General features: G+C 60.5%; 1 protein-coding gene across 3 annotated transcripts in view; it reads right to left on the bottom strand.

Moving 5' to 3' along the window:
• Positions 1-486: 486 nt before the first annotated feature.
• The window catches only part of Kcnq1 (potassium voltage-gated channel subfamily Q member 1), a 286,879-nt gene continuing 261,178 nt past the window's right edge, over positions 487-26,187 (bottom strand). For all 3 annotated transcript variants that reach the window (XM_027944516.3, XM_071615956.1, XM_071615957.1), the window contains one exon: positions 487-705. In XM_027944516.3, coding sequence (XP_027800317.1) covers positions 487-705 — 219 coding nt within the window. The remainder of the gene's footprint in view (positions 706-26,187) is intronic.

Here is a 26,187-nt window from a genome sequence, read left to right as displayed (position 1 = left end):
TTGGGGTAGGCTGTCCTCTGGTCATTCTGTCTGTGCCCTGCTGGGCCCTGAATTGGAGGCAGGGCTCAAAGACCCACAGACCCTATCCGGGCTATTCCTGTGTCTCCCCCAGGAAGCCCCCTCATCTAACCGGGCTGGCCCCCCTCGGCCTGGGCCACATCCTGGCTCTGTGTGCCCAGGTCAGGCCCAATGCCCTGGGTATACCCTACCATCGTGCCGTCACCACAGTTGGGGTGATGGCCTAGCCTAAGAGGGGCCCAACACCCAGCTGAATCCTAGTACCCATTGGTGGGGAGGAGGTGGCTGGCCTAGCCCCTAAGCCTGGGCTCTGCTGGTGGCATGGCTCCGATATGGGAACCACGTCGTGCTCCCAGGGTCTTTGGGGAGGTGGCCAGGTCCAGGTGGGTACCCTGCTAAGAGGGAGGTGGGGAGGGCCGCTGGGCTTCCACAGGCCTCCCCACCCAGGCCCACCCTGCCCAGCCCCCATCAGGATGCCTCATCAGGTCCTCTCCGGGGCACGGTCAGCTGTTCGTAGGTGGGCAGAGAGTTGCCGGGCAGGAAGAGCTTGGGGTGGACAGAGCCACCTTCGCTGCAGGACTGGACCACTTGGGCCCCGCCCCCACCGGGGGGGCTGCCCTGGTGCAGGGAGAGCAGCCGGTGGAGCAGGTCCGTGATGACCACCAGCCTCTGGTCCAGCTGCGTCACCTGCGGGGACAGGAACAGAGCTGAGTGTGAAGGTGGGGGCAGCCCAGTGCAGAGCCCCTCCAGCGTCGCGGCAGACACACCACTCATGACCTGGTCAGCGCTGCCCTCGACCCTGCTCATGTGTGCATGTGCCTACTGTGGAGTCTGTCCCCCTCCACGGCCTCCCCTGGACCTGGCGGCTGGAGGTCTCTCAGCCTGCTCCCAGCCTCTGCAGCTCTGGCCAGGCCCTCAGGGGCATCCAGGTGACCTGGCTCCGGAGTACTGACTTTACCACCGTCTTGAGCTTCCTGGGGCCAGGCCAGGCTCCTCCCGGGTGGGGTCAGAGAGACCAGGGCTGTGTCTGCTCAGTCTGGAGGACATGAAAGCTGGACACAGCCGGGCCTAGTGTAGCAGGACTGGTGCGTGGCAGAGACCAGGGCTGGACACTGTTTAGGGCCTGGGAGGGTTCAGAGGACAGGGCCTGGAGGTGGCTTAGAGGTGGGTCAGGAGCTGGAATGAACATGGCAGAGTGGGTGCCCCACAGAGGTGGCCCCATGGCTGCTGGGCCAACAGAGAAGCCCCACATGAACCAGGAACCAGAGGACGGTGTGGAAGAAAGAGGCCGCCGGCCCCGAGGGTAGTACAGATGAGAAGGCCCTGCCTGGGAGGTCAGAGCCAGGCAGCGGGCAGTCAGAGAGGGGGTGCCCATCCAGGAGCAGTGTGCTCTCCTGCATGGTGGGGTCTAGGGAGGTCGTGGGGCTCCGTTGGTGGCTCAGGGCTGGGTCGGGGCCAGTACTTGGTCTGCAGGGTACTTGGGGTCGTCCCCTCAGGTACGCTGTTAGATTTGTAGTCCCCTCCCCCACCCAGAGCACTGGAAACACCAGGAATGGTGGTGGGGGGGGGGGCGGGGGACCTGGGGGCCAGGCCTACAGAACTGCTTCATGGAGCAGAGACCACGGAGACGACTCAGGCACGAGCTGCCTGCTGGGCCCCGAGGAGTCCGCCGGGCCTCTGTCCACCACACATGCACGCGCTGTCCCTGGCAGGCCTGACCCCTTGGGCCCACCTGGCCCCTAGGGTTGGGGCCGAGCTGGAGTGTAGGGGTGCTGGAGGCAAAGTGGGCACCAACCCTGCACTGGCCAGGTGGGCAGCCCGTTGATTCTGTGGGTCCAGGCCCAGCTCCACAGGATGGTGCCACGGTCCTCGACCCTCCTGCATACAGTGGACTCTGGGTGCAGGGAAGGAGGAGCGGCAGCCTGGGGCCTGCCCAAGGGGCTGAGGGAGAGGAGCCGTCTCTCCTGGGTTGGGGGCGGAAGGCCTGTCCTGCATCCCAGAATGACCGACAGGCTCCTTCCATGGCGAGGGCCTCTGCCCTTCCAGGAGGAGGAAGCCTGGTGTCCCCAGCCTGGAGCCATGGTGGCTGCATCATCTCCAGGACACTCCCAGTCCCTCCTGCTCTGCCTGCAGCCATCCCAGGCCCAGGGACAGCTGTGTGTCTGAGGTCGGACTGCCCAGGCCACGGGGGCCTCATTCCTTATTTTCCCCAGTTGAACTTGATGTGCCCACACTGTGACGAGGCTGCAGGGCTGCCTGGCTTGGTTGGGCTGGGGGCCTGGAGCCACTCTGTGGCCCCTGCCCCAGGGGCCCACCAGCATCCTAATTCTCTGTAAGTCACAGAGGACAGCCACCGCCAGCAGCCACAGATGCCGATGCTAGGCTCGGCAGAAGAGGGGCCTTGCTCAGGGTCACTGTTGGGACCCCTGAGGTCCACCTGGCCCCCTGTAGCCCCCGCCCCAGGGCTCCACACTAGGGGCAAAACTGGAGGATAGTTGGTGTTGCGTCAAGGGCAGAGCTGGGTAGGGGCTGGAACCAAACCCCCCAGGAGCAGCCGCTGAGAGCCGAGGCCGGAGCTGACGCAGGAGGGAGGCAGCCAGGTAGAGGGCAAGGCGGGGTGTCCCTCTCGTTCACCTGCTGGACCCCTGGGGCTCATGTTGCTAGCCCCCTCAGTCCCTACCTACTTCTGCCCTGGGAGAACAGTGGGGGGGCAGCCCGGCTTCAGGGGCTGAGTGGGGAAACTGAGGCCCAGGGACCTGCGGATGCACAGAAGGTGGGTGCAGCCAACGCCAGGCTTGCTCCTTTTGGGTGGATCCTGGTTTCTCCTCCTGGATGGTGCCTGGGGCGCTGCATGGCTTCCTGGCCTGGGTTAAGTTTGCTGGATATTGATTGGTTTGGCATTAATTAAAGCACCAAATACATTGCAGAGGAAAATCTGTGGTTTCATAAATTTTCACTTTACGGCATTTGCACATCTGTTGGAGCCCCATGTGTGCTAATGGGTTGGGAAGCCTTTGTAGGGACTTCTTGGGGAACATCATTCAGAGGATGGTGGCTGTTGGGTGTGGCTCTGTGTTGAGCCACCTTGGGGTGACAGGGAGGACAAGCATCGTGGAGAGCTGTGCTCAGCCTCCTGCAGAGGAATGGGGTGGGGGCATGGGGTGGGGTGGGGGTGGTGGCTGCAGGCTGAGGACAGCTGAGCCTCCCTTCCAGTGCCACTGAAGAAGTCCCTGAAGCGTCCTGCTGGGGCTGGTTCCCAAGCTCATTGTGACCCTGTGGCTGTTGCCATGCAACTGGTGTTTTGAGGGACTGTCAGGGTCTCTGGTCCCCAGGGACGTCTCATTAGTGGGCTGCTGGGTCCCTGAGCTGGCCCAGAGTCTGGGGCCTCACTGCCACCTCCTCACACAAGAAGAACAGGGCTGGGAAGGCAGGGAGAAAGAGTGGACCTCTCCAAAGCCTCTGGGTGCCGGGGTGGATACCTGGGTCCCTCTGGTCATCTGTGGGGTCTCCCAGCTCCCCCCGCTGCCTGCAGGATCTTCCTGAGTAATCCTGGTCACCCACAGGGCTGTCCTGCATTGTGGGCTGCCGTGCGTCCTCTTGGGTCATCTAGTCACCTCTGGGTTCTTCCCACACTGTCCCCCAGATCCACGCCTGGTGGGGAGAGCTGCTCTTCCAGACCAGCGTGGACACCATGTACTCCTCCGGGCCGTCCCCCCAGAGCAAGGCCCGAGGCTGGGAACTACACTGTTCGCCTGTTGGCTCTGCCGGGCCCAGTGGCGTGGGGTGGAGCTGTGCTCAGACTGGTCCTGGAGGCCCAGTGAGACGCAGGTACTGGACCTGGAGAGGCTTCCTTTCCTCTTCTGACAAGCTAGTGTTCCCAGCAGGTCATGTGCTGGGGTGGGGAGGAGCTTGCTTACCTGCACCTCCGCGGGGTGCCAGGGCTCTGGGGGCACCCCGTGGAAGGGGCCTTCCCTGCCCTGCCTGCGTCCAGCCCTGCTGACCTGCCACGGGAAGGGCCCTGGCCTGGGCTTAGGGTGGCGCCTCTCAGTCCCAGACCTCAGTTCCTGAGACAGGACTTCAAACAGAGATGGACCCTGAGTTGCCTGGCCCAGGAGCCCCCTCTGGGGTCCTGGTGATGCTGCCGAAGGAGCGGAGGGGCACCCTCACCAGCAGCCCAGGCCTCCACCCCAGGGAGATGCCTCTGAATGGGCAGGTGCCTGCAAGGCACTGCCACCTTTGAGAGAAGGCAGTGCCCACACTGGGCACTGGCTTGGTGTTCCCCAAGAGCCATGAGACAGATCAGTTTTGGGGATCTCAGATCTCCCCACTATTTGCAGTTTGACAGTGATTCAAAGGGCAGGGCCAACAGAAGCCCCTTTGTGCCCTGCCTCGACTCAGCGATTAACAACCATAGACGACCTACGCGGGCTTCGGAAGAGAGAAAAGCAACTAGAATAACAGCTAGTCAGAGGCCCGCGGCGGCTGCTGATCAGACCCGAGGCAATGGGGGTTTCTGTTTGATGTGGTTATGAATTTGTTTTCAAAAGAAAATCTTGAAAAAGAGTCTTTCAAGAGAAATTTTTGCAGAACCTGCCCAGCCTTGATCCCTGCTTGGGACCCCCGAAGGCATGGATCCTCGGACTGCCTTAGCCAGCCGGGCAGGCCAGGCCAGGCCAGGGACGCTAGGGCCCAGCCCCAGGGGAGGAAGCCCGTGATGTGCCCGGGCTGGACGCCCTGGGGCAGCAGCCCATGCTTCCCTGGGATCCTTGTTGGACAGTGTTCAAGGCAGGGTGGTCCTCCTGGAGGGAGTCCCTGTGGGGTCACAAGGTGAAGGCCACCCTGGGAGCCACCCTCAGGGCCAACCTCCAGATGCTTAATGCTGGCATGGGGTTAGTGGGTGCCAGCCCCGGCACCAAAGTGGCCACAGGGAGCAGGGGAGAGGCCCCAGGAAAAGGGCAGGTGTGTGGGAGACTGGCCAGCAAGCTCTGCCGGGCTAGGGTCCCCAGCCCACCTGCGCACCGGCCGGCTCTTACTCCGCTGCACCCGGCATCCACAGGCCAGGAGATGAAAGGGGAGCCCGGCTCCCCGGGAGCTGCCCCGGCTGCTGCTCCTGACTCTGCTCTTGTGCAGCTTCCCTGGCATGGGCGAGGGCGGGCGGACACCACCGCAGTGGGCTCCCACGTCACGCGGGACGCACATGGGGATTGGTGACAGGAGGAAGTCGACCCTGCGTCCCCAGGGCATAGTGAGGAGTTTGGACAGAGGTTGGGGGCTGGTGTGGGGCCCATGATGGGCCTTTATTAAGTCCTACTGTGTGCTGGGATTTATGTGTCTCATTTCTAAGTCCCTTTGGGGACAGAGCCACTGCTGCTCATTCCACAGACTCCGGCAGAGGCAGGGCGAGGCTCCAGGAGGGCTGTGTGAGGGAGGCCGCTCCTGGGGGGTCTCCACCTCCCTCCCAGCTGCAAGCCCTCGGGTGCCCCAGGCTCTGGTGGGCCTGCATACTGGACACTCTGGGCTCCCGTCCCCGCACATCCAGCCCCACCTGGCAGCCCTCTCTGGCTGGGACTGCTCCGGTAGCCGAGGGGCTCACGTCCCCACCCCGCTGCACTTCCACACGGTGGTCTTTTCAAAACACAAACCAGTTCACGTCGCTGCCCTGCTGGTCCAGGACCCCCGTGGCCCCTAAGGTGTCGGACACACCCCCACATCCCTGTGGTTCCTTCTCTTCCTGCTCTCTCCGCTCTGGGCCTTTGCTGCTCCTCAAACATGGTGGTGTCCCTGCCTCTAGTCCTTTGTCCCTGCTTCTGGCCTCAGGTCCTGCCAATGTCACCTCCATCCTCAGCCCCCCCCCCCCAGCCTGCGGGCCTTCCTCACCTGTTATCTCCCCCACCGGGGCCCCCCTCCCACCTCCTTGCCGAGTGGCCTCAGTGGCAGCACTGGGGGACCCAGCACTGTTCAAGGGATATGGCGGTGCCTGGGGCAGGGGAGGCAGGTTCCTGCCTACCTGGGCCCAGAACTGGTGTCCACGGTGGGGCTGGGTCCTTGATGCTTTGTAAGGTGGGTATCACCTTAGAGGCTATGAATCAAGGGCCCTGTCCCACTGCTGTCCTCATGTCTCTCACCATTCTGCCTGCTGGGTGGCCAGAAGACGCCACACTGTGGAAGTGACCTGAGCCACTGCCACCATCAGCCCTACCGTGGCCCCGTGACCAAAGGCCTCTCCGGAATGCAGGCTCCTGCCCTCTGAGCGGTGCCAGGGCAGGAAGAGTCCCTCCACCAGGTTCACCAGCATAGCCTCAGGCTTCTGCCAGCTCCCCCTCCTGATGGGGGCCTGGCCCTGAGAACCCTCACCAGCGCCAGGCCCTAGCAAGTGGCCCCCAGGGTGGGGCGACCCTGCCTGCCCCCCACACTCAGTCTGGGCCCCTCTGCTGGCCCCTCTGCACGAGGCTGTGTCTTCTTGGGGCTCCAGGACCCCATCTCCAAGCCATACAGGTTCATTCGCACCTCGGCTCGGCAGGCCAATGAGGACGCAGAGCCCCAGCTGCCACCAGCCTCCTCCTCCATCTCAGAAAACGGCCCGACACCCACACGGTGTGACCGACTCTCCAGACGCCTGGTTTAGACCACTTCCCACCGGCTGGGGGGCCTTTGCCCCTCCGGAGTCCTAGTTCTCCTCTTTCCTTCTTCACTTTTTCCTGAAGCCATGTCCCCCCTGGGTCGTCCGGGCCTGTGCCTGCTTGAACAGTCTTCCCCAGACCGATGCTGACATGTTTCCTTCTAGTACATTTAGGTTCGCATTTTATTGGGGAGGCTTGGATTCGTGAGGGACGGTTTTGAACCACAGACTTGCCTTTGGTGTGACCGCTTATACTCCACTGAGTCGTGACATCCCTTTAGGACAAGTTCCCCAAATGTCTACATCGACTGGAGGATCCTCACCAGACAGCTTTAATGTGGGGGCAGGGTGAGGGAGGTGGCCAGGAAACATCTGGGTGACCTTGAGGACTTTGCTCTGCCTCCCTAGTCTGAGAGGGAGGCCACTCGCTCCTCTATTTAGAACACACAGAGGCCTGCCCCTCACCCCTCCTTCGCACTCTGAGCAAAAGATGAAGTCATTCCCGAGGCCAAGGGGTGCCCTGGGATCCTGGCCTCTGCTGCCCCTCCTAGCCACCTCTTCTCCACTGGCCCTGGTCACAGGGGCTTCCTCTCTGTTCCTCTAGCTGCTGGAATGTCCTCCTGGGTGGTCATGTGGCTCACACTCTGCCTGGCCCTTAGTCCCTGGGGGTCTGAGTGTGTCCAGTCGCAGCCCTTTGGGCTGGCACCGAGGGGCCCCACACGGCTGACATGTGGCCTCGCCCCACCTCAGCATCCCTGCTGGGGCTGACATGCACCTGGAGCCGCCCATGGCCACAGCCTCCCCAGCACTGCCGACACCATCCTGGAGGAGGGCTCAGGACAGAGGTGACCGAGTGGCAGCTCGAGGGGCCCGCAGAGCACACAGCTCCCGCATGGCCTTTGTCCCCATTCCCGGAGCGGGGCCTGGTGGCAGAACTCAGTGCACAGAGGGCAGGAATCTGCCTAGGACCCCTGACAGGTGGGGAGGGGAGGGAGGAGACCTGCCCTCCCCAAGGGTCTGCCCAGCCCCTCCCTGGCCTTGCGAGGTCCTGCCTGGGGAGGCAGCTGCCCCCGCCCTCCTGCCCATCTCCAGCAGCCCTGCCTGGTCAGGCGAGTGGGTATGCAGGGCAGGCTGGAAAGGCGCTGGGAGGCGAGAAGCCGTGTTTGTGCTGGCCCCGGCCCGGGCCCCACCTGCATTTGATTCTCCTCTGACGACCGCCTGCGTCCCGGAAGCCAGGAGGGCGCCAGGCAGAACACTCTGTGCCGGGAAGCAGGGAGCTCCACTGCCTCGGCCAAAGCAGGCGGCCAGCGACCCTGGGCCCTGGGAGGTGGCAGGTGGGCAGCAGCCCCTGGGGTCCAGTCTGTCCCGGGCTGCCTCCGTGGGCCCTGCGCTGACTGCGCTCCCGCCAGCTCCCCGCAACACCTGGGGCCTGGGCAGCACAGCACCCCAGATGCACCCCGCCCCAGGATCCCAGCAAACCTCTCCCTGTCCTCATGCCCAGCCGTCCCTTTGTCCCCTTCCTTTGTCCCTGGAAAACCATGACCCTGTGGCTGCAGGGCCTCAGAACTCCTCCTGGCGTCCGTTTCCATGCCAGAACCACTGTGTCCTCTCTGCCCTGCCTCTGTGCCCCCCTCGGCCAGCAATGGGGTCCGTCTGGACACACTCGGTGGAGCCCCTCCTCGTGACCGTCACTCATTCACCCAACAGACGTCTTGTGTTCCCCTCATGGCCAAGCCTCTGGGAAGTGGCACTGCCGTCCCCTCCCCCTGGTGCCAGCGCTGGCCACCTGCTGGACATGCCTCGTGGGGTCTCCTGACCACAGTGTGGGCTCCACCCGTACCTGGCTGTCCCTGTGGCCACACTGACATTGACCCGCCCTTCCCTGGCCGATCTTCTCCAGGAGACACCGCCAGCTCTCCCTCTGTGGGGCACTCTGCCTTGGCCATCCGGGGCTTCCTTCCATGGCTCTCCTCTTTCTAGAACATTCTCATGAACCCTCTAGACATGGATGTCTCCCCAGCTTTCACTCCAGCCCAGGCCTGAGGCCCCAGGGTGCTGGATGCCTGCTCCGGACATCTCGTGGGCATCTCAGGCTCCAGGGTGGGGCGGCTTTATGTCCCTGTTTCTTGTCCACGCACTTCTGTCCATCCCATTACCACCTAACCGCTGCCTCCCTCCAGGCAGGGGCGTGGCCAGGCTAATAGCGGCCACGTCCCTCACCTGTTGGGTGACCTGGGCTTTGGCACCCCTCAGCAGGGAGGGCTCAGTGATTCTGTTCTGTGGCTCAGGGCAGCCGTGGGGCTCGGGCTGGTCACATCTCGGGGCTGAGGCTAAGGTGGGACCCCTGGGCACTTCAGAGCTGCCTCTGGCCACTTCCCCAGCCCCTGACACGGGTTGGACCCACCCCGGGTGTCTCCCTTGCCCGTCTGTCAGGCCATCCCTGGTCCCTCCTTGCCCAGGACCGTGGCCTTGCACTGGACCCTTGGGACAGCCTCCCAGGCTGCTCCTGGCCACACTGGCCCAACCGCTGCCCGTCAAGGAGCTGCCGTGCGCCTGCCCACTGGAGCCCTGGGCCCAGGCCTGCCGCGCTGGCGCTGCCTCGACGTCCGTCTGTTCCTGGGTTCTGCGATGGAAGCTCTGCGCGGCTCTGGGTGAGGCTGAGGCCGCGGCCTGCTGGACCTGCTGGCCTCCCTCCAGGCGGCCCCCTGCAGCAGGCACGCCAGCACCCCTGTTGACCCTCCCAGCTATTTCCACCATCGTGGCACAGGAGCTGCGACATCCCGGTGGCGGGGACATCAGAGGTAACCTGATATGGCGTGGCTTTGCTGGCTTGTTGTGCTCAGCGCAGGTTTGGAGGCTGCCTTTGAAACAGGTCCCCGGGGCTTGTGCCTCTGGCCACAGCCTCCTCCAGGGACCTGCATGCCCCGAGACCCGGGCCCTCATGGTGGACACAGAAGCTGACGGCGCCCTTCTCTCCAGGATCCTGGGGAGGGGACCCCTGCTCTGAGGATGGCCGTGCCCTGGGGACCTACCCGCAGGCTCTGAGCTGCCTTCCTGCTTGCGGCTGTCCCCTGCCTGGGCTGTCACCCAGCCCCACCTCCTGGCTGAGATCCCACCTGCGTCCCCAGGTGGGGTGGGTCCCCCGCTCCTCATGATGTCTCCTGCCTCCTTTTCTGAAGCCCCACTTTGGGGTCATCCGACAGCACCCCAAGCCTCCCTAATTCTCCCAGCCCTGGCCCTGGCTTCTGACTCGAACCTTTGCCCCCACTCATCCCCCTCATAATAACTGGCATTTTTCAAACATTCCAAGCCTCTGGCCTCCCTTTCCTCACCCCTGATAAGGACCTGACCTCTGCCCCAGGCCCCCACCGTCACACCACAGCGGCCCCTCCTTGGGGCAGTTTTTCCCCCACTGTTGGCCTCTGTGCCTCCAATGACCTCGACTTCCATGTGCCCTTGAGCCCACTGACTGAGCCCCAAGGGAGCACGTCGCCTTCCTAGCCCACCCCTGCTGGTGTGGCTGGCCACCTCCCCCCAGCCCCACTGGCTCCTGTCCTTCCTGGACACTTGGGCAGGCTCTGCTGCAGGCCTTTGCTCTTGTCACTCCATGAACCCAGGCTGCCCTTCCCCGGGGGGTATTAGCAGCACCCCTCCCAGGTCGCCCACGCCCTTGCCCCACGGACACTGCCTCGTCCACTTTCTCTGGGGCCATCAGCACTTCTGGTTTCCTGAAGTGAGGCGAGGGAATCAGGCCCACCAAGAGGCCAGACTGTCTGGACTTCTGCTGGTGGGTGACCGTGTGTGTTCCTGGGGCTCTGGGGCAGGTTCCACTGCAGCTGTGTGGCCCCGCGCTGTGGGGGAGGGAGCCAGGAGCCAGGCTGCGGGGGCAGAACCCCGGCTGGTGGCGGGCACTGAGGGGGACCTGGGTACAGGGGGCTGGACGTCCATCCCCACCACCACTCCTCACTCAGTCCCAGCCTGGAGACGGTGGCCCCATGACTCAGCCGAGCAGGGCTGAGCTGCAGCTGCAGCTGACCTAGACGGGTGGGCAGCCCCCAGCCCCGGCCTACCCAGGACAGGGCCTCTCTCCCTCCCTCCCCCGCTTCCGGCTCCTGCTCCTAGGACAGAATTCCCTGGATTCAGAGCCCCTGGGGCTGGAGCCAGGTTGGAGGCTGGGCCTGGGGCCTCTGGGCTGGGGTCCCAGAAGGGGGCTGGGTAGCCAGGCCTGGAAGCTGGGACCAGACTCTTTCCTGGCACCTGGGAGAGCCGTGTGGGGAGGCAGGGCGGGCTCCACCAACACCAGGGTCCATGCCCCCGGAAGCCGCTCTCCTGTGGAAGCTGCAGGGACCCCTTCCTGCTCGGGCCGTGCCCAGCACTTGCTGTCCCCACTTGGGGACAGGATGGCACCTCCCATATCTGTTTCTCCCCAGCCTCTGGGGCCCAGATCCCCAGCCAGCAGCCCCCAGCTTCTGTCCTGCCCTCTTGCAACCTCAGGCCCCCTCCTGCTGCCCCTTTGGGGTGGGAGCCTGGTGCCAGCCCCAGGCTGTCCCTGTGGGGGGAGCCAAGGTGGTCTCTGAGGAGACCTGGGGGCCGGCCCTCTGAACTGGACTAGGGCAGGGCTGGCGGTGGACGAGAAGGCCTTCAACGCCTTGAAGGCACATGTGAAGGCGTGACCTGGGGTCCTGGTCTCCCACTGTGCCCACCGCCCACCTCCCCCTCCTCCCCAGGGCTCGGCCATGGTGCCCAGGCTGCTCCTCGGTGCTGCACTGGGGCATGTACTCTGCATGCCACCCCACCTGGACACGTGGCCTGAGAGGGTACTCCAGTCACCCGCGGGGCAGCCGAAACTCGTCTCCATCCCTGCACAGACACCTCACTGTCGGGGACAGTCCCCGTCCACACTCCTTGTGGCTAGGTGGGGGCAGCTCCCCCGCAGGCCACCTCTCTGACAGTCCAGGAGGAGGGTGAGGAGCTGGGGAGCAGGTGGGCGGCAGGAAGTCACTGGGGCTCCAGGCCAGCCCCGCACTCCAGTCCCATCTGGACATATTTGGCAGGACCTGCTCCCCTCTGCTCCCAGGCTGGCCGGATGGACCCTGGTGCTGGACGCTTCCAGCCCTCCCACATCTGGAGCCCACCTTCTTCTGTCCCCAGGGCTCACCCCGGATCCATTCCCTGTGCCATGGGAAGAGCGGCCGCCTGCCCAGGCCTGGCCAAGGGCACTGGGGCCTGGTGTTGTCACCTCCCACCTCTTTCTTTGCCTCCACAGGAGGGACCGAACAGGGACGTGGGTGACTAAGGAGGTGCCGGAGGCGCTCCTGTGACCGCCTGCACTGCCACACCAGGGTGTCCTCCTCACGCCCAGAGCCTGGGAGATGTCCCCACAGGCCTCCTGTCCCCGGGATGTTGTGGGCACAAGCATCACTCTCACGCCTCCATTCAGTGGACATCTCCACACTAGCCGGTCCCCAGCAGGGAGCAGGGGCCTTGGCTAGAGAGGGCCTAGGACCAAGTCCCAAGCACGGTCCCTCAGCCCAGAGCCCCGCCAGTCCCTGAGACTTCTGGCTTCTCCCCACCTCCTCTGCCTGCCTCAGCCCAGCTCCCAGACCACAGCCGGCGACCCCAGGGCTCAGCCGGCCTTGGGGAATGTCCCCTGCCCCCTTGGCCCCAGCCTCGCCCCTTGCCCTGCAGCGGTCACTCAGGTGGTGGTGTGGGTTTTGTGGTGTGGAGCCTCTGGCCCGGGGGATGGGCACCAGCAAGACCCCGAGCCTGCAGAAGGCCCCAAGCTGCCATTCCCCCGTGTGACCCCCGTTTTCAGAGGGCAGACAAGTTGTCGGGGGCTCCATGGGTGCCCGTGTTGAGTAGGCACCCGGGGGACTCGGGTTGTTGGCCTCCCGGCCATCTGTGAGCCAGAACTCCGATTGCCTCCTTCCCAGGGAGGCGTGGGAGCCCCGGCCCTGCCCCGGCCCTGTGAGGGGCATCGGGACCCTCGCTCCCCCTTTCCACTCAGCCTCAGGTAGTTCAGCTTTCTGGGTGGGGTTCAAGACCTTGCCGGGTGGCTGCCATCTGCCCAGACACCTGGCCACCCTACACACCCCGGGTGTGTGGCCATGTTGCTGGGGGTAGGATGAGGTGCCTTGGGTTGGGAGAAGCAGAGCTGGGAGGCTCCTGGGAAGGCCCTCAATGCTCGGAAGGTGAGTGGAAGGGTGGGAGGCCTCCACCCAGGAAGGAGGCTCTGGGCTGGCCTGGGGCCTGCCTGGCCTGGGCTGACCCTGGACACTGATGAGAGATTCAGGCCCCATCCTGCGGTTCCCAGCCCGCCCTTCCTGCACCTGGGATGGGGAGGAAGAGGTCACTGGGGATACCAGGCCCGGGGCAGGGGGTGGGACACACGCTGACAAGACTTGGTGTGGCCTTCTGGCCTCAGGAGGACCAGGGTTCCTGTCCATCAGGACCTGGGGTTCCTCCTTAGTGCCTTCAATCCTAGGGCCCCAGAGACCATCTGACTCCTCTTCAGGTCCCGGCTCCAGGAGGCCTGCCCAGGGAGAAGCCAGGACTCCTCCGGCATTCAAAAGTGAGTCCTTCTCTCCCACTACTGCCCCATCCCGCATGGACCCAGCCATGGCCACACAGAGAGCTCCTTCCTGTCCGGGGTCAGCTGGACCCCAGTCTGCACGTGCCACACGCAGGGCCTGTCTGCCTGGCACCCACATTCTTGCTGTTCCCAGATCCCCAGCATGATGCGCCTCTCCCCCAAGAGCCCCCAGCTCCCTGGCAGAGTCCCTGCCCCCAGCCAGGGCACTGGCAGAGCTGCCCGTCCTCCTGCACCCTCCTCCCCTCTGCACTGGGGAGCATCCTGCCGTCAGCAGACCCGACTACCTGCAGCACCCCAGCTGTGAGCAGCACCCAGCTGTGAGCAGCACCCAGCTGTGAGCAGCACCCCAACTGTGAGCAGCACCCAGCTGTGAGCAGCACCCAGCTGTGAGCAGCTCTGTCTGGTGCCGTGTCCTCAATCCCCACTCCTGTTCCCACCAGCGAGCCCTCAGCCGTCTCTAGCTCCCCCTGGTATTTCTAAACTCACATCGCTCTTCTCTGCTTTTGCAGTTTTAGACATTATTTAGGGCCTGTCAAACATGGAAGATGAGAGATAAGATTTTCTTCTCATAACCCCTGTCCTCTGTCATTCCCTTATCCTCTAAATAAATTTATATCACAATTCTAGGCTCAGTAAATATTTATCATTTGCATTTTACATGCACAGTATGCAAATACTATTTTTAGCTGAGTCACATGGTTTTCTATAATTACAACTTTTTGTTTTTCCTGGGGTCAAGGGTTGCTTTTGGGAAAAAAAAAAAAGTTTCTTCGGGTGTTTTCTTAGTTTTGATGCATATGTCACCAATACATCCTAGAATATTTTGCAAGAGTCGTAAAATGTCTATTAACCCTTTTGAGCACACGGGTCATCTATCAGCTTCATTTTCTTTTTCCTAGAGGCCTGGCAGGGGTGGCTGCTCTCAGTCCTGCGGACACTTGTGATGCTACAGCTTCTTTGTCTGTCGCATTGAGGATTTCCTTGTCCTTCCTGTTGTTATGGTTGGTGTTAGAATCCCCTGGTTTCTGGATTCCACGCTTCTTTCTTGGATTTTCCTCTCAATGTGTATGAACATGCTCCCAAGAAACTTTCTGAGAAAAGGCACACGGTAGGCAAAGATTTTGACTGTGTGCATCTGAAGATGTCTTTATTCTATTCTCACACCTGGGAGTTTGACTCGGCATAAGATTCTATGTCGGGAAGGCCCTTTTCCCTCCGAAGGTTCTTAAAGGCTTTTCTCCTGAATCACTGTTGGGAAGTCTGATGCCGTTTGATCATCTATTCTTTGGGTGTGACCTACTTTTTTCCTTCTGGAAATGTACGATGCCACTTTATCACTGTGTCTTGAGATCATAATGAGGAGCCCTGATTGGGGCATTCTGGGAGTTCAGGGGGAAGAGGGCAGTTGCACGTTTCAGCCCGGATCCCCACGGGTTCCGTCACGATCGCCCGTCCACAGCTGCCCCTGGTGTCCCCAAGTCCAGGACTTGTCAGGTTCAGCTTTTCCACAAGCAAAGCCTCCTGCCTGTGGCTGGGGTGGGGCAGCAGCTCCTGGCTTTAGGGGCTGGGGTGCCTGGGGACACCTGTATTCAAGCTCAGTTTCTTTTTGGACTCCCTGACCCCCAGCCTGTGCTCAGGTCGGCCCCAGGGTCCTGGCTGAAGCGACCTTGTGATCTGTGGCTCTACTTCCTGGGGGACTTGGTGTCCACCTTTTATGATCTTCAGGGTCAGTGTCCACTGGTCCTTCTGATTCTTCTTTTCCAAAATTTTAGCAACCTTTTTTATTTTTTGCAGGGGGAAGTATGATCTTGTTTCTTCTCCAGGTATCTTTGTCCTTGTTGATTATATCATCAGATTCCTTCTGGTGCCTTTACTGCCATCTTTGTGGAGTTTGGAGGGAGCGTTAACAGTGTGGATTTGTTGGATTTAACCAGAGGTCGTCCATCCATCCACCCTTGAGCCCTTTTCGCCAGAGATCCTCCCCAAGCCTCTCACTGCTGTCCTGTTACCCTAACGTCCTAGCAGTCACTCCACGCTGTCTGTCTTCTTTCCCGACTTCTCAGAGCGTTCCTCCAGGGGGTCAGGCCCTCCTGAGGAGGCCCTCAGGCTCCAGGACCCACAATCCCTCTGTTTGTACCCTCCATATGAGCTTTTCCCTCGATATCGTTAGACCTGGCGCAGTGACGGTGTAGCTTTGGTCCTGCACTCATACCTTTACAGGTAAGGGTCTCCTTGGGGACTGACCTGTCCCCCACCAAGCTTCAAATACCTCGTTGGACCTGGCCTTAACTTTTACAGTCTACCAGGTCATAGAGTTCGATGACCTTGACCCCAACACCTTGGGAGCTCAGAGCCATCTTGATTTCAAGCAAAGCACTTGAGGCAGCCTGTCTATTTCTTATTCTCTGTCCCTGAATATGGTGCTGCTATGCTCCTGGGTGCTTAGATCCCAGGCTGAGCCACCTAGGTGTCCTCCTTTCCTGCCCCCAAGTCTAGTTCCCATCTGGGTTCTTTCCATTGGGCCTCCAAACCACGTGAAATTCTCCTCTGGTAAAGATGCCTCAGTGTCTCAAAAGCCACACTAGACCACCAACAGGAACTTGAATGGGGCTGGTGTGTGACCAATTGGAGTAGGGACTCCATCCCCGGGGGCCTTGCAGTGACTTGGGTTTGTGTTACCCGATGACCAGGGACAGGAGGGCAGCTGGCGTGAGCTGCTTCCACATGGTCCTTACAAGGGAGGGCACTGCCGTGAATGTGCCTTTCTCCCTTTCACTGCTGGAATAGGGAGGGGTGGCCATGACCGAGCAGCCATCAGGGGCCACAGAACACAGAAGTGAGCAGACAAGAAATCTGGGGTCTGGAGGAGGCACTATGCTCCCCTGAGCCCCGATGCTTCTGTTGGGCTGGCTCCAGGTGCCACACTCTCTCTGAATTGGGCCCTACTACTGTCCTTGTCTCAGCAGCAGCTGAACCAACAGTCCCCCTTCCCCCACGTCTCACCAGGGTGACAGCGGTGCGCGGCTCATGGCTCTTTGCCTGAGATCCCCCCCGACCCCAGTACAGTGCTCCCCGCCACCTGAACTTCGAGTCGAAACCCTCCGGTAGCTTTCGGGAGACACTGAACTCCACTCCTCGAGTGAGCCACCGTGTCACCCACTAGTCACCACTTCTTCTTTGTCCTTGCCTTTGCCTCCCTGGACCTGACATCAGCCTAGTGCTCACGGCGGGGAGTCTGTGCCCCTGGGCTGCGGATGCTGGGAGGAAGGGGTTTGTGCCCCGCTCCTGGCACCCAGTTGGCTCCAGGGCGGGCCTCCTGAGGGGACACTCTCGGGACGCCTGCTGCCCAGGACCCCGGGCCCTCTGCGTCCCTCTGGCTCTCCCTTGCAATAGCCTGGAAGGGCTTCCCTGTCCCCAGAGTGAGTCAGGGCATCTCCGTACCTGGACGCCCAGCTGCGGGTCGACAGGTGATACCTGGGGAAGTGGGGGCAGCAGGGGGAGAAGGGGACCCAGTGCTGGCCTGCTGCACCCCACAGCTCTGCGTTCACCCAAGTTTCCACGACCGTCTGGGCGGAACCGCACGTTGGTTTCCATCAGTGCTGCGCAGTGGGTGCTGCTGGGCTGGCCTCGGGGTCTGACCCCCGACGAGCCTGCTCTCTGCCAGACCACCCTGGGAAGCTGGGGGGATGGGGCCCAAAGGTCAAGCCGCCCTTCACCCCATCTCCATTTCTCCATTGGCAAAGGCTGGGCCCTCCTCTGTCGAAGTCACAGCTGAGTGAAATGTAGCCTTAAAATGCAGCTGACAAGAGGAACAATAGCAGTCCCCCGCAGAGGTTCCGCTGCAGGCTGGTGGCCCCCCACCCCCAATAATTCCTCAAGACATGGGCATGAGCCAGGCCTGGCTGGGCAGCAGCTCTGTAGACTCACAGGCAGTCGCCCATGATCTCCACGGACCACAAGGTCACTTCCAGGATGGTGGGAGGGCAAGACCCTGGGGAGAGGATTCGGGGCAGGAGGGGTTAAACCTGGGCTGTGATGGGGTAGGTGCTGAGTGAGGGACTCCTGGGGACGTAGACGGGACTCTGGGGAAGGAATTGCCCTACCCTTTCTGCTCCAAGCCCCCGCCCAGGCCCTGGAGTGGGAGGCCACCCTGGTCCAGGTTGTTACTGTGCAGAGCACCACAGAAACTCATTCATACTGAAGTGTGAATGACTTACGGCTTCGGGTGACCCCGCCTCCCTGCACAGGCCCTGCAGAGGATAATTAATTGTCTGTTTACTGTCCATGGCTCACTGTCCATGGCTTCCTCGAGAGCAGGGCCACACACTTGCCCCATGTTCCCAGGGCCAGTCACAGCAGACATTCAGAAAATGTTTGCTGAAGTCCACGCCAACATCTAGCCCAAAGAAGGAAGGGCCGCGGGGGGCGGGCAACCTGGCAGCAAGGGCCGCAGGGATCCTGGTGAGTGTGGCCATGACGTCCCTGCCTCCCCTCAGTGCCTGACACCAGGCCTGGGCCCTCCCAGGGGAATGCCCACTTTCCTGAAGGATGCTGACCTGGCAGAGGACTCCTGAAGCTCTCACTGGGGAAGTCCTTCTCGTAGCCTCCTGCTGGTCTGGGGCTGTACCTTGGTAGCCCAGCAGCTGGGCCTGCGAGGGACACACTGGGACAGCAGTGTGAATGGTCCAGCCTGGGCCCAGGCCTGGCCCCGCCCTGGGAAGCAATGCCCCGACCCTCTCTGAGACTGACTCTGGGCACGAGGACACCCCTGGGCCTGCCGAGGCCACGCACAGTGCCGTCCCCAGGTGCAGGCCAGCACTGGGAGGCAGACGTGGCCTGTGGAGCCTCCCGGGGCCTCCTGGCTTCTGGCCCCTCCTGCCTCCCTCTCGTAAGGAGCCTTTTACGGACCCTTAGAGGAGCTTCTGCCACCTCCCGATCACTCACTCGATCACATCTGCAGAGTCCACGTGTGAAGTCACACCTGGGGTTCCAAGGACTGGGACAGGGATATCTCTAGGGGCATGATGTGATCACATGGTTACTGAACAGGTGCGGAGCAGGGGTGTGGTTCAGGGAGGCGGACAGGAGTTTCCTGGAAGAAACCCTTCAGAGGGACCCTCCAGGACCAAAGGAGGAAGGTACCACTGTGGAAAGTAGTGAAAATATTCTTCAGAGAACCACCATACTACAGTGAGGCAGCCACATCAATGTTTACAGCAGCTCAATTCACAAGAGCGAAGCTACGGAACCAACCTAGGTGCCCTTCAACCAGATGAATGGACAAAGAAACTGTGGCACATGTACACAGTGGAATACCACTCAGCCATAAAGAAGAATGAAGTCATGGCATTTGCCAGTAAATGGGTGGAACTGGAGATTATCATTCTAAGTGAAATACGCCAATCCCATAAAACCAAAGGCCAAATGTTCTCTCTGATATTTGGATACTCTGATATTTGTGCTAACCCACAGTAAGGGGGCAGATAGAAGTTCATTGGATTAGACAAGTAAATGAAGGGAAGGGGGAATGGGAATAGGAAAGACAGTAGAATGAACTGGCCATCACTTTCCTGTGCTCATATACGAGGACACGACCAGAGAAACTCGACATCATATCCAACCACAGGAATGGGATCCGAATTAGAATAAGTCACACTCCATGTCTCTGTGTCAGAACACACTCTCCTGTCATGTATCTCTGAGAAGAACACAGCCAGAGGGAGACGGTGTCGCATGCAAGGGGACAAAGTGAGGGAGGGGATGGGCCTCCGAGCAGCTGTGCAGACTCCAGGGAAGAGCATGAGCCTCACTGGGAGGGGCAGGGCCCACCCAAGGCTTTGGAAACCGCCCAGCACAGCCCAGGATCACAGGAAGGGCAAAGGTCCTGGCCTGTGCCTGTGCCCTCTTGAGGGCCACTTCCTGATGACGTCCCACCCCATTGGAACCCACCCAGCACCTCTAGGTGCCCCTGACTCCCACAGCCACGGTGACGCTTCAGGATGTGCAGTGCTCTGCTCAAAACCAGTCTGGGAACCTCTGCGCCATGGAAGTGAAGGCCCCATGGCCGTGGGTCTCACTTGCTCCCCAGGGGAGCCTTTCCACCCTCTCACTAGCCACATTCCTGCCCCGCACAGGGCCTTTGCACATGCCGCGTCCTCTGCCCTTACAGTCCTACGGCTGGGAAGCAGGGAAGCAGGATCGGTTCAGGATTTGTCCAGAGCCGTCCCGTAGCCATCACGGAGCTACAGAAGCCAGGTGAGAGCCGTCACTGGACACCTGCTGAGCGCACCACTCTGAAGGACAGGAGCTCGCCCAGATGGAGAGCTCACACGGAAGGGAGCAGAGGGACCGGGAGAGCCTCAGGTCTGAGGTGGGGTCTTGCTCCCTCAGAGAGACGGGAAGGTCACGCACGGGCAAAGGAACGGAGAGTCAGGATCATTGCCAAAAGGGCAAAAGAAGCCTCTGACCAAGGTGAGCGGCAGGCCGCGGGGGCGTGATTGTGGCCATGGGACTGGGGCCCCTCGAGGCCCTGCTTCTGGAGAAGGAAAAGGAGAAGTGAGGGGTGGAGGGCGGAGTCTCCGGGGAGGGGGTTCCAGAAGGAGAGAGGAGGGGGCGTGGGGAGGGACGCGTCCCCAGAGCTAAGGGCCGGGTCAGGGCAGGAGGGAACACGAAACCCAGGAATCCAGAAATCCCCAGTGTCCCTGAGCAATGCCACCCGTCCCCACCTATCATGGAAGGAGACGAACTGAGGACGAAGGAGGTGGACACAAATGGAGGCTTCAACGGAGGAACTGAGTTCCATCCATAGCAAAGATTCCACTGCCTCCGCCTCAGATGAAGAGATTCCCAGAACGACACGTTAGGCCTCCAGAGAAAATCCAATCATTTCCAAAATGTTTGTACTTTGAAATAAAATTGGAAATTCGTGATAAAATAAGGCGACAAGATTGACAGACCTGGAGTTAGGAAGTACACTTCTCAGTGACTCTTCAATTAAGGAGGAAACAAGTGGCGATTAAGTTGACTTCAGAATGGGTTCGCAATGAGAAGGCGACATATCAAAACCTGGGGGTGCAGCCAAAGGGGGTTCAGAGGAATATTTATAGCAGTTTTTAAGAATCAGAAAGATTAAAAATAAATGTGCTGACTTTTCAACTTAAGAAGCTAGAAAAAGAACTCAAAGTACACACAAAGAATAGCAAAGTGGTTGATAAAGGAGAACATTAGCAAAATAGAAAGATTATGAAAATAGAATTGATCAACAATTGGCTGTTTGAGGAGCCAATAAAATATACTTTAAGTAAGTAAAGTAAAAAAGAATTAAAAAATTAGAAGGGAGTAATAACTATAGATGGCGAGGGAATTGGCTGTAAGTAATTATGACATGTGTATAAAATCCCAAACTTGATGGGATGGTTAATTTCAATAAAAAATTGCTAGAAGTGGCTTATAAAGTAGAAAAATCCAAAAAAACAAAAATTTACTGGAGAAATTGCAATGTCAGTCACATACCCCTCCTCTAGAAGTTTCCTAGCTCAGATTCTGAAAGTATTATTAAAATATTTTCAAAAAGCAGATAACAGCCTTCCTTTGAAATGTGTTTTAGGGCATAGGCCAACATAAGAAACTGCCCAACTCAAAAGCAGGCACAAAGCTGGGTGCAGTGGTGCATGCCTGTACTCCCAGTCATGTGGGAGGCTGAGGCAGGAGGATCCCAAGTTTAAGGCCAGCCTAGGCAACTTCATGAGACCGTGTCTCAAAAATAAAATAATTAATGAAATGAAATAAAAGAGTGGGGACGTAGTTTAGTGGTAGAGTGCTCATGTAGCATGTGCAAGGCCCTGGGTTCTATCTCCAGTACTGCCCCCCTCCCCCACAAAAATCTAGTCACAAAAACTGGGTGAGGAACACAAGTAAATTCTAAGCCCAAAGTAAGTATGGACAGAAGTGCCAGAATCCCAATAAAGCATTAGCATATGGAACGGAACAGCATGCAGCTCTGCCTGTGCCACGTGATCTCTTGGCCACATGGGCTGCCTACCCAATGGTCGTCTCTTAAGCTCGTGCCACCTAGGAACTTTGTAGCTGTCTTGATTTGTGCAAATCCACTCCTCAGTCCTCAGCAATGGTGGAATTGCCCACGGCATCTCTCAGAGCCCTTCCCTGTTTTGAAGAGACACACAGCTGTAAGGCCATGTGGGCCTTAGCTCAGGAAGGCAAGGACGGTTCAACCTCAGAAAGACTCCTGCTGCTGTCCTCTGGTGTCAGGGCCCCTGTGTTTCAGGCGTGGGTTCAACTGAATCTCTGCTCTCAGTTTTGGACTGACCGGTGGTGTGTGTTTCCCATCCCAAGTTCCTGGCCTGCTCAGGGGAGGCCGGCGGGTCTCACACCAGCCTTGCCCGCCCCTCGCTGCTCTCCGGTTTGCCCACTTTCTGACCCCTCACACGAGGCCAGCACGTAGCAGGCACTGTCACTGTTCCATGAACATGCTGACTTTTGCTTCCTTGGCTGAGGTCTGTCCTGCCTCATGGACCGCAGGCCCCAGGAGCTGGCACCTGGAGTCTAGCCCACAGAAGCCAGGAGCACAGGGGAGCTTGGCAAATACTGGACAGATGGCTGAATGAGGGCCAGGTGAGGACACTCCTGGGTCCTGTAGGGCAGAATCTCCCTGGGAATGTCCCTTTGTTCTTTTCAAAGGGCAGGAAAGACCTGACCCATCCAGGCTGGGGCCTGGATCATGCCAAGGTGGGTGTCCTCTGGGCAAGGAACTGCTGCAGGGGTCTGCAGCCCCTGGCGCCCGCTCCTGCTGAAGTGGCAAGCGGCCCCTCATACGACACCATTCTGGATGCCTGGGGGCAGTAGCAGAATAGCACAGCCAAGCTGTCCCCTGGCAGTTGTGGGGACACCTGTCGGGAAGGGTGTGGAGGGCCATGCTGGCAGCTGAGAGCAGGCCCGGCTGGCAGGGGCAGTTACCCGATGGGGCCTGGGATGGGGGCTCTGGACAGCTGGTGCTAAGGACCCGACAGGTGGGCAGGGCTGGGGGCTTGGCAGCTGGGCTGGTGGGGGAACAACTGGAGGCAGAGTGGGCTGCATCCGGGGGCCAGATCCAACCTCTGAGCTGTGTGTGCTTATGTGGGGGTGGGGAGGCATCTGAGCAGGAGCAGGGACCAAGGGGCACTTTCTGGGCCCCTCCCTGGGGTGGCAAGGTCCAGTGAGTGACGGCTCAGGCACTTGTGCCCTTCTGTCCAAAAAAGGCCTCCTGTGTTGTCTGAGGACTCTGGGGCTGCCCTGGGTTGGGCCCACCCAAAAGGTGCACCAGGAACAAGCCTGTGGCCTGAGCGCCCACCTGCTGAGGTCAGGTGTGGCCCCCAGGGTTCCTGGGGAGCTGTGGGGGATGTGCTGATCCCCTAGCCCAGCGTGGGCACCTGACACTGCAGGGAGGAGCAGAAGGTCCCCTCCTGGGGCTCAGAAGGGGCAGGGGTACCCTGTCCCAGGAGACAACTCTAGAGGGGCAACAGGAGCTTTCTGGGCACTCTCGCCACTTCCTCTAGGATGATGGGCTTCAGGGGTGAGTGCATATTGTGCCAGACAAAGAAGAATGGTTCTGGAGAAGAAATTTGGGAACTGATATTAAACAGAGTCAGAATTTTTCACTACAAGTCTTTTCAGGGCTTTTAAAATGCAAATATGCACCATTTAGGCAAGACTGGTGAGTGCCCACTGGGGCTGGGGGTGTCTCCAGGAGGTGTCTGGCCCTGGTCTGGGGTCTGTCCCTGGTTTAAGTTGCATCCCAAGGGTTTGATGTCCCTTCAAGACTAGCCTTCTGCTATGGCCAGGAGAACAGTGCTGGGTCCCCAGGAGCAGCCCCACGTGGGAAGGGGTCCTGATCTGGTCTGTGCCAAGGGCCTCCTGGCCTGGCGGCCCCCATGGACCTTTTGTGGAGTGGGTCTCTGCTCAGTGCCACAGCCGCACTGTCCTCTGAGCCTTGCTGACTGAGGACTGAGCCTTCCGAAGGCTGCCGTCTCAGGCGCCAGGGACCTGAACCAGGGAACCTGTCCTTCCATGGGGCAGAGGCTGGGCTGAGATCAGGATCTGGTCCTCCCCTACCTGGAGGGGCTGCCTGCCGTGACAGGGACTGCTGCTCTCTGGGGTCACTCCTGTCTGCACCAAACCAGGAAGCCAGGGCACCACCACAGCCCCCATCCTGGGGTGCCACAGGGGTTCAAGGTAGCGCTCAGAAACTGGCTGGAGCCACGGAAAGAGCCGTCGTGGGCTCTGTCCAATGTAGTTAAAAACATCTGACTGTGACCACAAAAATGCTGGCATCCGGGCTGCAAAAACATCTTCATGTCAAATGCAAATGTGCTGGAGAAGGCTGCGCTCTGTTAACCCTTGGACAGCAGTGCGGCCGGCCGAGCAGGCTGAGGGCTGCTTCCTGCCGGCCCCCAGGTGGTCAGGAGCACTGCTGGGCTGCGTTGCGGGGAGGTGCCTGCCAACCGCATCTCCAGTGTCCTTCAGGGTGGGGACCAAGGTTCTGGAGGGGACCCCAGGGCGGGGGCAGCGCCTCCTGGGCTGGCCTGTGGTGTGCAAACCCGCGTCTGTGCATCCACAGAGGCTGAGCAGGCCCACGTGGCTCAGGTGCTGGGGACAGGCACCAAGCCAGCAGCAACACGCCACCCTGGCTCGGGCGATCCTCGGGTGGGGGTGAGACGGCCCGCCACCGAGCGAAACGCCGTGCACGTCAGAAGGAGACGTGGCTGAAAATGTAGGGTGTGCCTGGAGAAGGGCTCCTGAGCAGGAGACATGGAAAGGCAGGCTGGGATGGCGGCCTGACATGGGAGCCTGCCAGAATGTTCCAGAAACAGCAAGCGCTTTTCCCCCTTAAGGAAACATCGCCCCACCCCCAAGTCCAGGGTTGCCCGGTGCCCCTTTCTGCTAATATCCAGTGGTGTGCAGCTCAGCCACGCCAGGCCTCCTGTCCCCTCCCCATGACGAGCCCTCAGCTTGTCACCCTGACGAGGAGCCCAGGAAGCATGTTCACACCCTGGGGCCAGACGCCCCGGCCGCAGCGGGCTGAGGGGCGAACACAGTCTGCACTGTGGCCGGAGGCCTGACCATATCGCCAGTAGCCACCCTGGGTCCCCAGCCCTGTAGGAGACCCCGTGCTCTGCGTCGCAGCACCTGGCTCCTCCCCACGGCTGGATCTTTGCCAGTCTGCTTTGAAAGCCCTGCCCCCGCCTGAACCCCCACAGTGGGCGCGAGGGACTTGTGGAAGCCCCCTGAATGTGGGGCTTCTTAACCCTCTAAGCGAGGGGTGCCAGGGAGCGTCCCTGGGAGACGTGGCGCTCGGGGCTCCGGGTTACTGTCCTCCCGGGGGAGGGGAGCTCACTGTCCTCCAGCCCAGGCACCAGCTGTCCATGTTTGTCTCATGGCACCCTCGCCCAGGGCTGTGTGCACCTGTGGGTCCCCGGGCTCGGGACGGCCTGCCAGGGATTGCCTCCAGCTGGCCCAGTCCCCAGGCCCCTCGGTCCCGACAGGTGTGTGGTGACTCAGTGGTGTTGATCTTTCCCCATAGGCAGCTGTCAGACCCGCTGGAGACCCCTGAGCAGCCCGTGGGGCTGACGAGGCTGGGGGCTGGGAGCTCCAGGGCACCTGGCAAGCAGAGAGGCCTCGAGGCCCCGGCCTCTCCCCAGGGTCCACGATCCCCCTCCCCTCATGCTCTAACCCAGGCCCAGACACTTCCACCCTCCCCTGCTGCAAGAGCGGAGATGCTCTGGGCCTCCAGCACCCTGTTTGCCTGTGCCAGCCTGGCATCGACGGACAACGGCCCCAGCACCTGCCACACACTGTCAGTGACCTGGGCCACCCATCCTTCCTGGGCTTGGCAGCTGTGACAGGATACTCTGACCCACTCTCTGGAAGGGGCGCCAGGGTGGGGATCCCAAGCTGGTGTATGGATCTACAGGGGGAGGGCTCCCGGGATTGCTCCTGACTCCGGGGCCAGGAGACGGTTCCCCAAACTCAGAACCATACTCTGCAATCTTGACATGCTTCTCCAAGAGCCAGAGATGGCCTGAGGCCAGGTCCAACAGGCCCCACTGGGCATCTGGGGGGCATGGCTCTATAGTGCTGGACAGACACCTTCAGGCTCTGTGGTGGCCTCCTGGGCTAGGCAGGCTAGAGATGTGACGCAGCCACCCCAGGCTTTCTCTAACAGCTTGAGTAGAGGGGCGGCTGGGGGAGGGGTTGGTATTGACCCCACGTGGCCGTGCCTGCACGGAAGGACCTGGCACAGAGCTTGACTCCCGCGGGTACATGGACGGGGTTACTATGATGGCTCCCTCCCCGTGGTCCATGAGGCTGAGTCAGGAAAGCTGGGTCCACAGGAGCTGGCCAGAAAGCTGGACGGGCTGCGTGACGTTCTCAGTAGGTGCCAGGCCCCAGAGGCAGCAGGCAAGGGTGGCTGAGAAGCAGAGAGGGAGCTGGCTCCCGTGGTACCTTGTCACGGGCAGGGAAGAGGCTGGAAGGGAAATGGTAAAGACCTAGACCTTGGTGGGTCAGCAGAGGGGTCAGTAAGAGGCAGGAGCCAGCCTTGAGGGTGTGGGACCATCAACCCATAACTTCCTAATGGAGGGATCCTTGCTGGAGGTCATTCATTTACTCATCCGAACTTGCTTGGTCACTGCCTCTCTTGATCCCTTCCCCATATCTATCTACTCTTCCCCCCTTTCTTCCCTCCTTCTCCCCATCACCACCCACCCATCTATTCACCACCCACCCATCCATCTACTCAGCACGCATCCATCCGTTCACCCACCCACCCATCAATCAATCCCTCAAGTATTATGTTTTAAATGTCCTTCTGTTTGTCCATCTCTCCATCTGTCCATCCATCCTCTCATCTGTCTAGGCATCATCCATCCACCCTCTATCCACTCACCCATCCATTCATCCATGT

This window comes from Marmota flaviventris, chromosome 9 (genome assembly GCF_047511675.1).
Source record: "Marmota flaviventris isolate mMarFla1 chromosome 9, mMarFla1.hap1, whole genome shotgun sequence".
Classification (NCBI taxonomy): Eukaryota; Metazoa; Chordata; class Mammalia; order Rodentia; family Sciuridae; genus Marmota; species Marmota flaviventris.
Note: the sequence above shows the minus strand (reverse complement) of the source record. Positions and strands in the feature narration are given on the sequence as shown.